Here is a 14,681-nt window from a genome sequence, read left to right on the forward strand (position 1 = left end):
TTCCAGAACTCCTCTGTGCAATTTATAGATTAATGGTCTGAAAAAGGGTAGAATGGAACCTCCAGCCAGGTATAGCACAAACTAGAGGGTGTATGGCAGGCAGAATCCTAATATGGCCCCCATGACTCTGGTCCCAAGTGTACACATACTTTGTCCACATTATCCAAACACTGTCTAGGTACCGCTGTCAAGGGATTTGGTTGCTATAATTAAGGTCCCACATAAGTTGACCTTAAGAGAGAGAGACCTGAAACAACCTGAATGTCCATCAGCAGATGACAGCTAAACCAAATATGCCGAATACACACAATGGCACACCAGCTATGGCATGGATGGACTTTCAAAATATTATGCTAAGTGAAACACACTGCACACAAAAGGAAAAATATTGCATGATTCCAATTACATGCGGTACATGGACACAGAAAGTAGACAAAAGGTTGCCAGCGCCTGGGGAAGGATGGATGGTATGGGGCGGGGAGTTATTGTTTAATGAGGAGAGAGACTCTATTTGGGATGATGAAAGATTTCGGGGGCTGGGGATAGGTCTCACCACATCAGCCCTCCAGATGAAAATGGCGTCGACCAACACCTTGATTTCAGCTTCTGAGACACTAAACAAAGGAACCAGTCAGGCAGTGCCTGGACTTCTGACCTACAGAACTGTGAGCTAATAAATGGGTGTTGTTTCCAGCAGCTAAGCTTGTGGTACAATGATGGAATACTAATAAAGAGTGGTCTGGTGGTAATACAACAGAAGCCACGCTCTTTGACTCAGTAATTCCCTCTCTAGAACCAATCCAAAATACACACAGCTGCTTATTTTATGATCTCTGCAAGAATATTATACATTTCTATATAATGGAATATTCTGAAAGCATAAAAAAATAACAGAAAAATGAAGGAGTCAAAACTACAAATAGAGTAACATAACTCGCTATATGTCCTTATCAGAGGAAGTTATTTTTAACAAAAAAAAAACCCCACCACCAAAAAAACCCCAACACCTGACTGATGTTTCCTCACCTCTATTCCAGAAAAAAAGAGGCCAAGATTACTCTTGTGGGAGCACATGGGAGGGTCATGCGTGGCTGTCCTTAAGAGGGAATGGAGAGGGAGGAGGGTTTTAAACAGAGGAAGTGAAACTAACCAAGCGAGAGTAAAAGTTGGAGCTTGTGGGGGACAGCAGCTCCCCACCAAAGCTGATATCACCACCTTCAGGACACCAAACAGGGAAAGGCTGAGAGATACTAAATACAGACATCAGATGGTTACGCGTCATGGGACTCTTACACACAATTCCACTGCCCGAGATAAAGGGAGCCCCTGTGATGACAGAATTTCTCACTAGCCTGTGGCAAGGGGTTTGCTGGGGATTAAAGACAGTTTAGAGAAGTAAAGGAAAGTGGCGTTTTGTACCTTACCATAAACCAAAATTTCAATCTGCTACCTATGCCCAAGAATAACACTGAAGTCTATCAAAATGTTTAAATGATAGTTATTCCTATGAGTTTTAATCTTATTCCTCTAAATGAGTCTACATTTTTGTACTTTATATATCTGTTTTATTTTATAATAAAAAATACATTTTTTTCCAAAGGCATGCTGAGTCTCTTCTCACTTCATTCCTCCATGCTGGCCTGTGTTAACCTCCCAGAAGTTCCCCACTTTCTCTTCCTTTTCCATTCTAACACAAAACTTCTGAAAACCAACTTCTAATCACATCAACATACTACTCATCTATTAAATCATTTACAGCAATTCACTGCTTCGCTGCTTCTTTGTTCTGAATAGAAGAATTAAGAATAATAGAAGAATTAAGAATTAAGAATTAAGACTACTCAGTCTGGCCTCTCACTATCCTCCATGCCCAAGCCACACCCATTTGCAGCATCACCTTCTGGAAGGCTAGCAACTTTCCCAACTCTGGAGAGATGGGTGAGCTCTTCCCTGCTCCTGAAAAGTCCTCTCTTACTGTTGAACTTCATCTTCTAAGTCATAATACATACCTCCCTAGGAAATTCACCCAGAGGCCTCCAGGGGGACCTGACCTTCTTCAAGCTCCCCTCTGGCCCTGTCACAGGACTGGCTTCACTGGCTTGGTGATAGTTATTGCTGCATATCTCCCACCAGCTGGTGAACCCCTGAAGTGCAGGTTCTATTTCATTCCTCCAATAGCCCCCAATGACATGCTTTGTACACAGGTGCTCTGGAAGCATCTACTGCTTTGGAGACAGGCCAGACCAGGTCAAAGTCAGGGTCCTTCCAGCTCAATATTTGCTGCCAGCGCTCCTTGAGCTCTCAAAGAATCTTTTCAGTAGTTTGTCTCGTTAATGCTCTTTTATCATTTCTCAGCCATGAATGTATCCATACTTCCAAAATTGCTTCACTTCTTTGAGACCTCCTAAGATAATAAGCTCACTCCAGCTCATTCACTAGGAGTCTCTTCTACTAGGATGAGAAATCTGACAAACAAAATGGAGGTACCTAACCACATGCTAATGTGAAAATCCAACCATAATTGCTTTCAATCTTTGTTTTTACATACTGAAAAGTCCTCTCCCATTCAAAGGAAAACCACCTTGCAATTCAGAACTCTCTGTCGAAAGTGACATCTGTAAACTGAAGAAAACAAAGTTCTTTTTTTTTTTAAAGATTTATTTTTTATTTATTTATACAAGCACTGGGTACAGTCAGAAGCACGGGAGGGTGAGAGAATTCACCAGAGCCAGAGCGGGGAGCAGAGCAGGCAGAAGGACCGAAGTACACTGCTGAGCGGAGCAGCGGGCAGCAGGAGAGGTCTGCACGCCATGTGGGACCCTCCTCCGGTGGCCCGGGAGCAGCTGGGGATCGAACTGGCGCTGTAGAGGCTGTGGGCAGCTTCGCAACCCAGCACTCAACCGCTGCGCCACCGGGGAGGCCCTGAAGAGAACAAAGTTCTTAATGGTCCTGTTTCTTCAACTGCAGGAAGGATGCTAACCTTTGAGACAGACTTTAGGGCCACAAAACACTGCTATTTGATTTTTACTGGCCTGGAAAAAAATGCAGTTAATAATTTGGAAAAGAAAGGCTGAATGATGGTTAATAAAAACACCAGGGCAAGGAGACTAAGTAATCCTCTATACACAAAGTGCTGTTTACCTTATTTCAAAAAGCATTCTTTGTGAAGGCAGCAGTGTTCTTAAACATTTGGTTTCATCAATTCAAAGAGACCACATTTTATCCAAAAAGAATGATTCTACATGGTGTTTCCATAGACATAAAATGGAGTTCATCTGGTATAGCAGAGAGGACTTTGTGGTCAGAACTAGATTCAAAACCCTCTTGTAACTCCTCTTAGATAAACAACAATAAAAAGTGATTCAGCAGTGCTGTGATCCAGCAGTGCGGTCCTGACCTCTGACCTTTTTGAAGTTTTTATTAGTTATTTTACTTGATCTCATGGCAGCCTCAGAACTAAAGAAGACTCTTTCCTTAAACCTTTGGCTTTTGTAACATTATTTCGTCTGGAACTCCTCTGAACTTTCAACTTGGGTCACCTCTTCCTAGTCTGCCTGATCAAATCAACTCATTTCTTCCTCTCTCGGCCTTGGCGCTCAACCTCATTCAGTCCTCACCTGGTTGGGTCCACCAGCTCATCACCTGCCTGGCTCCCACCCCACCCAGGGCTATCAGTGGTCTCCAGTCTGAGTATGAGGCTTGCTTGCTCAGTACTCTTTCAGTGACTTCCCACAGCCTGCAGGATAAAGTGTGACATCCTTAGCATGATATTAAAGATCAGTTAAGATCTCTTTTCTACTCACTTCTATAGCCCATCCTAAGGGATAGGACTCTCTCAACTCCCAATTCCATTCCAATACTCCAGTCAGGATGAATTCTTTTTTTTTTTTTTTAAAGATCTATCTTATTTATTTATGCATACAAGAACTGGGGTAAATGCCAGAGGTGGGAGTGAGACAATTCACCAGAGACAAAGTGGAGAGCAGAACAGGCAGACTGACTGAAATACACTGCTGAGGGAGCAACGGGCGAGACAGGAGAGGTCTGCTGAGCCACGTGGGTCACCTACCTGGCCAGGGATCGAACTCGTGCTGCAGTGGCTGTGAATAGATAGCTTCATAGAGCTGAGACTTAACCCCTTGTGCCACCAGGGAGGCCCCAAGATGAATTCTTTATAATGGGTGATTTCTAAGCCTCCAAACTCAGGCACACACTCCCTGCCCTCTGGACCTTCATACCAGCTATTTACTCCACCTGAAGACACCTCTCTTCATTCTTCCCCTGTCCTTCAGAATTCAGGCTCCTCTAAGAAAGTACCTCTCAACCATCCTCTCTGGCACACAGCCAGTGAGAGTCAACTGTGCTTCCCCCAAGGTTTATCTTCATAAAGCACTTATGATACTTCACAATAATTGTCAATTTACTAATGTCTCCTACATTAGATTGCAATTCCTTGAGAGTAAAAATCAAATTCACTAGCCCAAAGCCTGCTACATGGTATATGCTCAAAAAATGCTAGCTATTTTAGATGATAAAGGTCTTAAAAGCTTTTGCTCTACAAAAACCTGTACATGAAAGTTCATGACAATAAACAAAATAAATGAAAACAACTGAAATAAGTATCCAACAACTGGTGACTGGATAAATAAAAGTGGTATATCCATACAATGGAATATTTTTCCACCACAAAAAAGGAATGAAATTCTGATACATGCTACAGCTGGATGGACCTTGTAAACAACTAAGTGAAAGAAGTCAGTCCAAGTTCACATATTGTATGATTCCATGTCTATGAAATGTTCAGAATAAGCATCTACAGAGACAGTAGATTGGAGGCTGTTGCGTTGGGCTGGAGGGATCAGGAAATTGGGGGTGATGACTAAAGGGTACAGGGCTCTTTCCTGAGCCCATGAATGTGTTCTAAAATTGATTACAGTGACGGATGCACACTCTAAATGTACTATCTGAATTGCGCACACTTTAAAAAATGAATCGTATGATAAATGAACTATAGTTCAATAAAATTGTTACCAAAAAAAGCATATTTTCATCTTTTAAAAATAACAAGTGTAATACTGTATATTAGTCAAATGACACTGAATTTGGAGATGGAGTGCATGACAAATCCATTTTAGATTTATAGTTAAGTTTTGGTACAAACACAATGGTTCTGTTAGAAACTTGATCTTTCTGGGAAGATTTCAGAATTTAACTTCATAGGACTATCTTTCTACCCTGATTCAAAGCCTTTCTAAACAGACTTCTTAGAACAAAACAGGCTATCTTAGAACAAAACCTAGGGTTTGGTTGGGATTAGAAAAAGAATTAGTGCTTCCTCTTTTAACCCCAACTCAATTAAAAAGAGCTGTTTCTAAAAAAAATGAAGCACTTTGCCTGCTCATCCTTGCAAATGATGCAAAGTGGAAACATCCAATCAATGCAAATCAAAGCACAGACAGTTCCCCAACATCAGTTTGTCACAGGCCTAAACAAAAGACCATAATGAGGGCATTATCAGATTTCAAAGAATAAAACCTCAAACTGAAACCCACTGATTTAGAGGATCAGACCATTTCAAATGACAAGATCCAATCTCTTTAAGCCAGACACTGATACTTTTGCCATGGTTGCTTTTGAACCCACTCTTGTCTAGATAACAAGAGGTTACCTGTCCAGGGTTCTGTTCACACACTCAGCACAATGGGTGTTTCACAGGAAGACTCACTCTTTAAAATGAGAACATCCTCACTTCCCCACAAACTGAAATGGCACAAATTGGGTATCATGAGGAAAATCAACTCATCTTTCTGACTCTTGGGTTCCTCCTCTGTAAAGTAAGAGAATAGATGAGATATCTTCCAAAGGGCCTCTCAGCAACATGAGTCCATGCTGTCGTCAAGTTTGCAGCCTCCTTAGACAAATTATTCAATATACTTGAATAATTATATTCAAAATAATAACATGTATCAAGCGTATGTTGATCACTGTGCTAAGAGCTCTATGTTGATTATCTCATTCATTTAACCTGCACAGCAACTCTATAAGGTAGTATGCAGAAAAGAATTAACATAGCAAGCATGCGGCTGCTAACTTGAGAAAGGTTGGCCAGCAAGAGTGACTCTTGGCTAGGTGCTGGGAATAGGGATGGGACAGGGGAATTCTCACTGTACCTGACCTGTACATACAAACTGCTGCCCTTCAGGAAATCTGGAGTTCTGGTACTTACTGGCCTATATGACCAGCCCCAAATAAAAACCTTGGAAACTGAGTCTTAGTGAGCGTCAATGGTAGACAACACTTCAAAACAATTCAGTTGTTATGAGTTGATGCTGGAGGAATTAAGCATGTCTGGTGTGACAACACAGTAAGAAAACTCTCGGAAGCTTGTGTCTAGTCTCCTTCAGACTCCACCTCATGCACCTTTCCCCTCTGACTCTGCTTTGCAATCTCTTGCTGTAATAAATCATAACCGCAAACACAAAAACAAAAGAATGATTCATAAAGGCCACAATAGGGAGAAATGAAAAAGGGTGCTTAAAAATGGAGAAAATCTTAGTGGAATCTCTAAGACTACAGGGAAAATGAGCTGCATAAACACTGTGTGCTAGCAGAGGAAGCAGTTTCCTAAACAACTCTAAAACCACTGAACAAGCTTTCTGGAATCGAAGGAAATGGATGGGAAGAGCAGAAGTCAGGTTTCTCACTTTGGACAAAGGGTAGAGGTACAACTATCAACTCAGGTTGAGCTTATACTAACACAGAGAGTAACACAGAAATAGTGACACATATGTTATAGTACATACATACAGATTTCCTTGTTCTGTCAGTTGAGAGGGCCTAGAGGTAATGAGACCCCTAAGCAATGAGCACATATAACACCTGATTTAGGTTTCTAATGTCATTCTCTAATAAAAGGAACCACAGCTCTTTGGAGAAATGTTTACTTTTAGGACTGGAGCAAGAAATAAACCAGGTAAGAGCTGAGTATCTTGCAGGCCATAAAGGAAGAAAGTACTCTATATTTTAAAAGCAAAAAAATAAAACACAGTGGTGGGCATGTCAAAGGAACGCAAGAAAGTGTTCCTAAAAAAGTATCCTGAAAGTGTCCCCAATGGTGAAAGCTGAAACAATTTAAGCAACAAAGTTAAATAGTATTAGGGCCTCCCTGGTGGCACAGGCAGTTGAGAGCAGCGCTGTAAAGCTGTCTGCAGCCTCTGCAGTGCAGGTTCGATACCGGCCGGCCGGCGAGGGTCCCACATGGCGCAGCAGACCTCTCCTGTCTCGTCTGCTGCTCCCCTCAGCAGTGTGTTTCATCAGTCTGCCTGTTCTGTTCCCCGCTCTGTCTCTAGTGAATCCTCTCACCCTCCTGTGCATCTGGCCTATACCTCGGCTCTTGTATAAATAAAACAAATCTTTAAAAAAAAAATTGCATTAGACTGTAATCCAAAGTATAAATATCTGTGTGTTCATACCGATACTAAAAAAAAATAAGTAGATAAATAAATGGGGGAGAATAACCCTTACTATGGGCAGTATTTAGAGACTTTCTTCCAAACTGTATATTATAGAAGAGCAAAAAGAATAAGTCTACAGTAGAAAAACCTGACAAATACTATCCCAGCCAGGTGATCAAGGTCAACATCAACAGAAATATGTCATGTTCATAGTATGTACCTCTAATGTGACACAATAAGAATGGCGCTTTGTTCTGGAACCTTCCTCCCAAAAAATTTGCAATACCAGCTAATCATGAGAAGGCATCAGACAAAACCCAACTGACCAGTACTCTTCAACAGTTAAAGTCCTCAAAGACAGAATTTGAGAGACTGACACAGTCAAGAGGCACCCAAGGAGACATGATAACTAAATGTTATATGCTATCTGGATGGAAATTTAAAAGAGAAAAGGACAATACATAAAAACTAAGGAAATCTGAGTAAAATAATATAATTTGGTTAATAATGTCAATATTGATTCATTAGTGGTAGGGAATGTGTAAGATGTCATTAATAGGGGAAGCAGAATACGGGGTAAAGGGAACTCTAATATCTAACCAATTCTTTCTATAAATCTAACAGTAAAAAAATGGCAATTTATTTTGAAGTCCTAAATATGTTTTTTTTAACAATTCCTGCTAATACTAAGTTTTTAAATTTATTCATTCAACTAACATTTGTTGCCTATCATTTAAGCACTAATCTAGATATTAACCAGCAGTTAACAAAATGCAGTTTCCACCCTCAGGGAGCTTATACTGCAGTATTGGCAGAAAGATGGCAATTATGGGGAGGGGAAGAGCTATGAATGGATGGCAGCCTGGAACATAAGGGAATATGGTGACGGGATGCTCTGGTGGTGGGAAAAATACAGAGACTACATCTGAAGGGAGAAATTACATATTGCCCAAAAATTAAGTAAAATCTAAAAAAAAAAAAAAAGAAAATTAACAAATAATGAGTGAGGGGAAAAAGTTGTACCAGGTGAGAGCTGGAAGCAGGACTAGTCCAAACTAAGGAATTTATATTTTATTCTAGGAAGTCACTGAAAGAATGTCATCAAGGGCCTCCCTGGTGGCTCAGAGGCTAAGCGCTGGGCTGAGAAGCTGCCCGCAGCCTCTGCAGCACCGGTTCAATCCCCGGCCGCCAGGCGCGAGGGTCCCACATGGCGCGCAGACCTCTCCTGCCACCCACTGCTGCCCTCAGCAGTGTATTTCGTAGGTCTGCCTGTTCTGTTCCCCGCTCTGGCTCTGGTGAACTCTCTCACCTTCCCACACTTCTGACTGTACCCAGTGCTTATATAAATAAATAAATAAATCTTTAAAAAACAAAAAAAAAGAATGTCATCAAGAGGAATATAAAAAAATTATGTTGGGCCTCCCCGGTGGCGCAGCGGTTGAGCGCTGGGTTGCGAAGCTGCCCGCGGCCTCTGCAGCTCCGGTTCGATCTCCGGCTGCTCCCCGGCCACAGGAAGAGGGTCCCACATGGTGCGCAGACCTCTCCTGCCGCCCGCTGCTCCCCTCAGCAGTGTACTTCGGTCCTTCTACCTGTTCTGCTCCCCGCTCTGGTGAATTCTCTCACCCTCCCGCGCTTCTAACTGTACCCAGTGCTTGTATAAATAAATAAAATAAATAAAGATAAACCTTAAAAAAAAAAAAAAAATTTAAAAAAAAAAAAAAATTATGTTTCAAAAATTCACCGTGATATGGATAGCAGTTTTACTGATTAAGCATTAAAAAATGGAAACAACCTAAACAACTACAAGTGACTACAAACGGGCAAATGGATGCACAAATTATAATCTATCCACACACTGGACTACTACAGAGCCATAAAAAGGAACAGACAAAATGTGGGATCAACGTGAATAAACCTCAAAAGCACTAGGTTAAGTGAAAGAAGCTTGACTCAAAGGGTTACACAACCACATGGCAGCTGCCAGGGGTTGGAGAAAAGGAAGGAGAGCAGGAGGAAATCTTTCAGAATGATGGAAACATTCTGTATCTTAATTGTGCTAGTGGTTACAAGACTACATATATTTGTTAAAACTCAAACAATTGTACGCTTAAAAGGGTGAATCTTTTTTTAAAAAAGGATGGATCTTAGTATACGTTAATTGTATGTCAATAAACCTGGATTTTTTTTTTTTTTTAAAGATTTATTTGTTTATTTATTTATACCAGCACTGGGTACAGTCAGAAGCACGGGAGGGTGAGAGAATCCACCAGAGCCAGAGCGGGGAGCAGAGCAGGCAGAAGGACCAAAGTACACTGCTGAGGGGAGCAGCGGGCAGCAGGAGAGGTCTGCGCGCCATGCGGGACCCTCCTCCGGTGGCTGGGGAGCAGCCGGGGATCGAACCAGCGCTGCAGAGGCCGCGGTCAGCTTTGCAACCCAGCGCTCAACCGCTGCGCCACCGGGGAGGCCCGATTTTTTTTTTTTTTTTAAATCACTGAGTCTATGTGAAGGATAGATTGAAAGGAGATAAGAAGTTGGCATGCAGAGAAAGTGTCCTAGACTATATCCAGCTACTCTGGACATTCTGAGCTTGAGGTTATCTCACAGATGCAGAAGTGGATACATTCAGAGGACAGCAGTTATGAGTCTGCATCTCATATCTTCATTCTAGTCATATACTGTAGTATTTCTACACTTACTATTGAATTAGAAACTTGTTAACTGCACATTCCACCACCTACCCTCTCTTTGAGTGTGGAAACTGTCTCACTTTCACTGCTCTTTCCAATATCACAGTCACTAACCACAAGTAGCTATATAAATGGTAATTAAGGGCCTTCCTGGTAGCACAGCGGTTAAGCGCTGGGTAGCTAAGCTGCCCGCAGCCTCTGCAGCGCTGGTTCATCCCTGGCCACAGGGTTAAGGTCCCACATGGCGCACAGACCCCTCCTGCCACTCACTGCTCCCCTCAGCAGTGTACTTCGTCAGTCTGCCTGTTCTGCTCTCCGCTCTGTCTCTGGTGAATTCTCTCACCCCCCTGCGCTTCTGACTGTACCCAGTGCTTGTATAAATAAATAAACAAACCTTCAAAAATAAATAAATAAATAAATGGCAATTAATTAAAATTCAATAAAATTAAAATCTAATATCTTGGTCACACTAGCCCCATTTGATGTGTTCCAAAGCCACATTTCCATCAGCACAGAAAACTCTACTGGATGGTGTTGTTCTAGATGTTTATTTCAAAATTTCCCTGGAGTCTCTCACCCTCCCGCGCTTCTGACTGTACCCAGTGCATGTATAAACAAAGAAAGAAAGAAAGAAAGAAAAACATGCCTCTATAAAAAAAAAAAAAATAAAAAAATAAAAAAATAAAAAAAACAAAATTTCCCTGGAGTGTTAACACTTATTGATTCCAGAGACCACTTTGGAGTAATTGCCAAGCAGCACAGGTTCTTCACTATTAATCAGCGACGGTGATATCTCAAGGCATTGTTTTATAAAGTAAATTATGCTTCTGTAAACTGTGAAAAAAAGGAGTTCCACCTTTCAAACTGGGGTTTTTCTCTGAAAAACCTAAAAGGTTTTTAAAAATAATTTTTAAGGGCCTCCCCAGTGGTGCAGGGGTTAAAATTTCAGTGCTATCAAGCATAGCCAGCCATTGTGGTGGCATGAGTTCGAACCCCAGCCAGGAAGCTAACCCACATGGCACAGCAGACCTCTCCTGTCTCGCCCGCTGCTCCCCTCAGCAGTGTATTTCAGTAGATCTGCCTCTTCTGCTCCCCACTCTGTCTCTGGTGAATCCTCTCACCCCCTGTCTCTTTTAAAAAAATAATTTTTAGGGCCTCCCCAGTGGCGGAGGGGGTTGAGTGCAGCGCTGTGAAGCTGTCTGCAGCCTCTGCAGTGCCAGTTCGATTCCCAGCCGGCCAGGGAGCAACCCACATGGTGTGGCAGACCTCTCCTGCTTCGCCCACTGCTCCCCTCAGAGTGTCTTCGGTCCATCTGCTTGTTCTATTCCCCGCTTTGTCTCTGGTGAATTCTCACCCTCCTGAGCCTCTGACTATACCCCAGTTCTTGTATAAATAAATAAATCTTTAAAAAAAAAAATTTTAGAAAGAGGAAGAATGTTTTTGAAAAGGTCACTGTTCTGGCCTTCCTTTTCAGAAAGGTAATATGGAAGGTTTCAACTTTTCTTCCCACATTCATGAAATAGTTAATAAAATGGGCCCCTATCCCTCCCAATCAGCACCAGGCTCAAACACAAAATGATGTTAATTCACACTAAGGCATACTCTTCCAACTGAATAGAAAAATCAGAAGGAAAAACAGAAACTCCCGCAAGGCAGTCAAATTACCCAATTTACTTTGTTCTCCCACTATGACAACTGCTGCTTAGTTTTAATTATTTGATACTTCACAGCATCCTAATAAAAGGGTCAGCACCCTCTCAGCAGGACTCTTCAATTACCTCTCTAAGCGAGAAGTAGGGGAGAGACTACCTGGGTTTCTGTGAGAATTAAAGGGTTTGCAGATTAGAGGAGTCCAAATTAGCAGGCTCAGAGGTAGGATGATGATTCTGTTCTCAGTTCCCTGTGAAAGCAATTAATAAGAAGGGTAACAGGATTATGGTTCTTTCTCCTAGGAGTCTGGCACTTCCCTTGGGAGAGCAAGTCTCCCCAAGACACTGTGCTGCCAGTGCAAAGTGCTTCAGGATCCTTCCATGTGAATGCTGCTACTCAAATTCTCCATGGGACCATGTGTCAGAAGGCCCCACAGAGCAAACTGGTTACTGATGTCTCCTCCATTCATTCATCTTTATGGCAAAAAAGGGCATAGGGTTTTAGAAAAAAAGAAACTACATAACCCCCTTAGTATAATTCAGATTTCCCTTCAGCATAAATCACCAAAGTATTGACACAGTGCCTGGCAAGAGTTCAATAAATCCTCGATGAATAAGTGAATGCAATCCTGGCACACAGAAGGTACTCAGTGAATACTTGTTGGGAAAATGAAGAGAACTGGGCCTCCCCGGTGGCGCAGCAGTTAAGTGCTGGGCTGCGAAGCTGCCCACAGCCTCTGCAACACTGGTTCGAAACCCGGCCACCGGCAAGGGTCCCACATGGCACACAGACCTCTCCTGCCGTGCCCGCTGCTCCCCTCAGCAGTGTACTTCGTCAGTCTGCCTGTTCTGTTCCCCCTCTCTGTCTCTGGTGAATTCTCTCACCCTCCCGCGCTTCTGACTATACCCAGTGCTTGTATGAATAAATTTAAAAAAAAAGAAAAGAAAACCAACAAGATACTGGTGTTAGGGAAGGGAGGAATGACATTGATGGTGGCCAGGCTCGAAGAGTATGAAGCACAGTAGTATTATGAGCCCAACAAGGGCCGGGGTCAGATGCCTGTGTTCAAATCCCCAAGTGGCCACAGAATGAGAGGCCTTAACTAAGTTACTGGGATTAGCTGCGCTGTGTGGAACACTGGGATACCATCTACTTATCTTGCACGATTCTTACACTAATTAGAAAAAGAAAACGTAACTAAATCACTTAGCACAAGCCCTGACATCTGGAAGATGTGAAATAGGAAAGGAGTAAAAAATGTCCAGTGAGCACTAAAGTTCCTTGAGCCTTGCCTTGCCCCTGTCACTGTGTCATGCATTCAAGATGCATGCCCTCATACCAGGGCAGGCAGCAACTATTCGCACCTTGGACGGGTGAGAAAACACGCGCTGAGGGTGCTGACAGATTGAGAGCTGAGTGGGGATGGGAATCGAACCCCAGATTCGAACCTGGGCACTACGTGCAGCGCATACTTCCTTCCAGTCACTAGAAGGTGTTTTCCACTCTTCTAGCATAAACGACCACCCCAAATCTTCGGCGCTGAAACAGGCACTTCGCAGGCAGTCCCTTTTATGGGCACCCCCTTCCCACCCCCCCAAACCCGTCACCCCAGCTCCTCGCCCCCAGTTCCGTGAGGCAGGGTTAATGAAGCTCAGTGAAGTTATGCAGCTCAGTGTAATTCTGCAACTTGCCCGAAGTCATCAAGCGTGACCCCCAATTCCGATGTTGGGGAGCAAACACCCCTCGCTCACTCGCCTCCTCGTGGGGAGCCTCTCCTCAGCACTCACTAGTACGCAACCTCTGCGCTTGGTGCCCAAGGCAGACCCCGCACCCCGTACCTCGACAGGGAGGCCTAAAATCGCTTCCGTGCCCGCTCCAATGTCCCCAACGGCCCCCAAAGCCCCCCTCACCCGCTCTGTCTGCCTGCTCGGGGTGACCACTCAGCCCCTCTCCCCCGGCCGAGCTACAGAACACGGCGGCGTGGGGGAGGGGCACCAGGAGGGCGCATGCCCAGAAGGCTCCGTGTGGTCCCCAGCTCACCTGGGAGTCACGGAACTCCACCACCACATTCTCGCTGCTCCATCGCGCCGCCATCTCCCCGTTCCCCGCAGCTGCGGCCGCAAAATCGCGCCCACACCCGCGTCCCCAGGCTCGGCGAGCCCCAAGAAGCCCGCGAGTCAAACCCACCACGCCCCACTCCCTTTTGCCTGACTGCAAGCTATTGGCTGATACACCTACTGGCACCGCCCCTTCTCCAGGATCCTCCAATCATAGCTCCGCGCCGGCCCCAAAACAGGCACGCCCCCTCTACTTCCGTCACTGAGTTCAAGTCACCCACGCTCCTCGCCGCCGTAGACACACGCCCCCAGCCGCAAGTCCTGCCGGGAGTTGTAGTCCACAGTGGAGCAGGGCCGGGTAACACGGAAAAGGCTTGCAGTTTGGCTGAGGGGTAGGTCATCTTGCCCTGTCTCCTCATTGGTGACCCTGGCAAGGCGTGTACAAACCCAGCTTTTGTGCAAATCAAAGGTTACTTCTTCCCCTGAAGCCTGCTATAAAGTCATTGACAAGTCTGAATCCATTACTTATTATTTCACTGTGTCTGCAAGTGTGTCTAGGGGCCCTGGGAGAGGGGTTCTCCACAACTTTTCAGAAGCTGCCCTTTAGGAAAAACAATTTTCATAATCATTCTAAGAAGTGATTTGGTCTTTTCACTTTCTTCTCTCACCAGTATACAGTGGAGTTTTCCGGAACTTCATTGACGTTGAATTTAAAACCAAATGTGAGACTCCAGCAGTTTTCTATTAAATGAACTATTAAAAGGATTTGCCTGTCTTTTCACTGAAATTTTTTTGTTCTGGAAAACATATTTTTCTTTTTTTTTAAGATTTAT

At 43.7% G+C, this 14,681-nt stretch overlaps 1 protein-coding gene across 5 annotated transcripts in view; it reads right to left on the bottom strand.

Annotated features, from left to right (window-relative positions):
* Window positions 1-13,962, bottom strand: part of WDR59 (WD repeat domain 59) — a 136,773-nt gene extending 122,811 nt beyond the window's left edge. For all 5 annotated transcript variants that reach the window (XR_008552424.1, XR_005126058.2, XM_054696996.1 and 2 more), the window contains exon 1: window positions 13,832-13,962. Coding sequence is in view for 3 of the 5 variants with exons in the window: in XM_054696997.1 (XP_054552972.1) it covers window positions 13,832-13,885 (54 nt within the window). In the remaining 2 variants the exon portion in view is untranslated. The remainder of the gene's footprint in view (window positions 1-13,831) is intronic.
* Window positions 13,963-14,681: the final 719 nt, after the last annotated feature.

This window comes from Talpa occidentalis, unplaced genomic scaffold (genome assembly GCF_014898055.3).
Source record: "Talpa occidentalis isolate TD23 unplaced genomic scaffold, MPIMG_talOcc4v2.1 talOcc4.17, whole genome shotgun sequence".
Classification (NCBI taxonomy): Eukaryota; Metazoa; Chordata; class Mammalia; order Eulipotyphla; family Talpidae; genus Talpa; species Talpa occidentalis.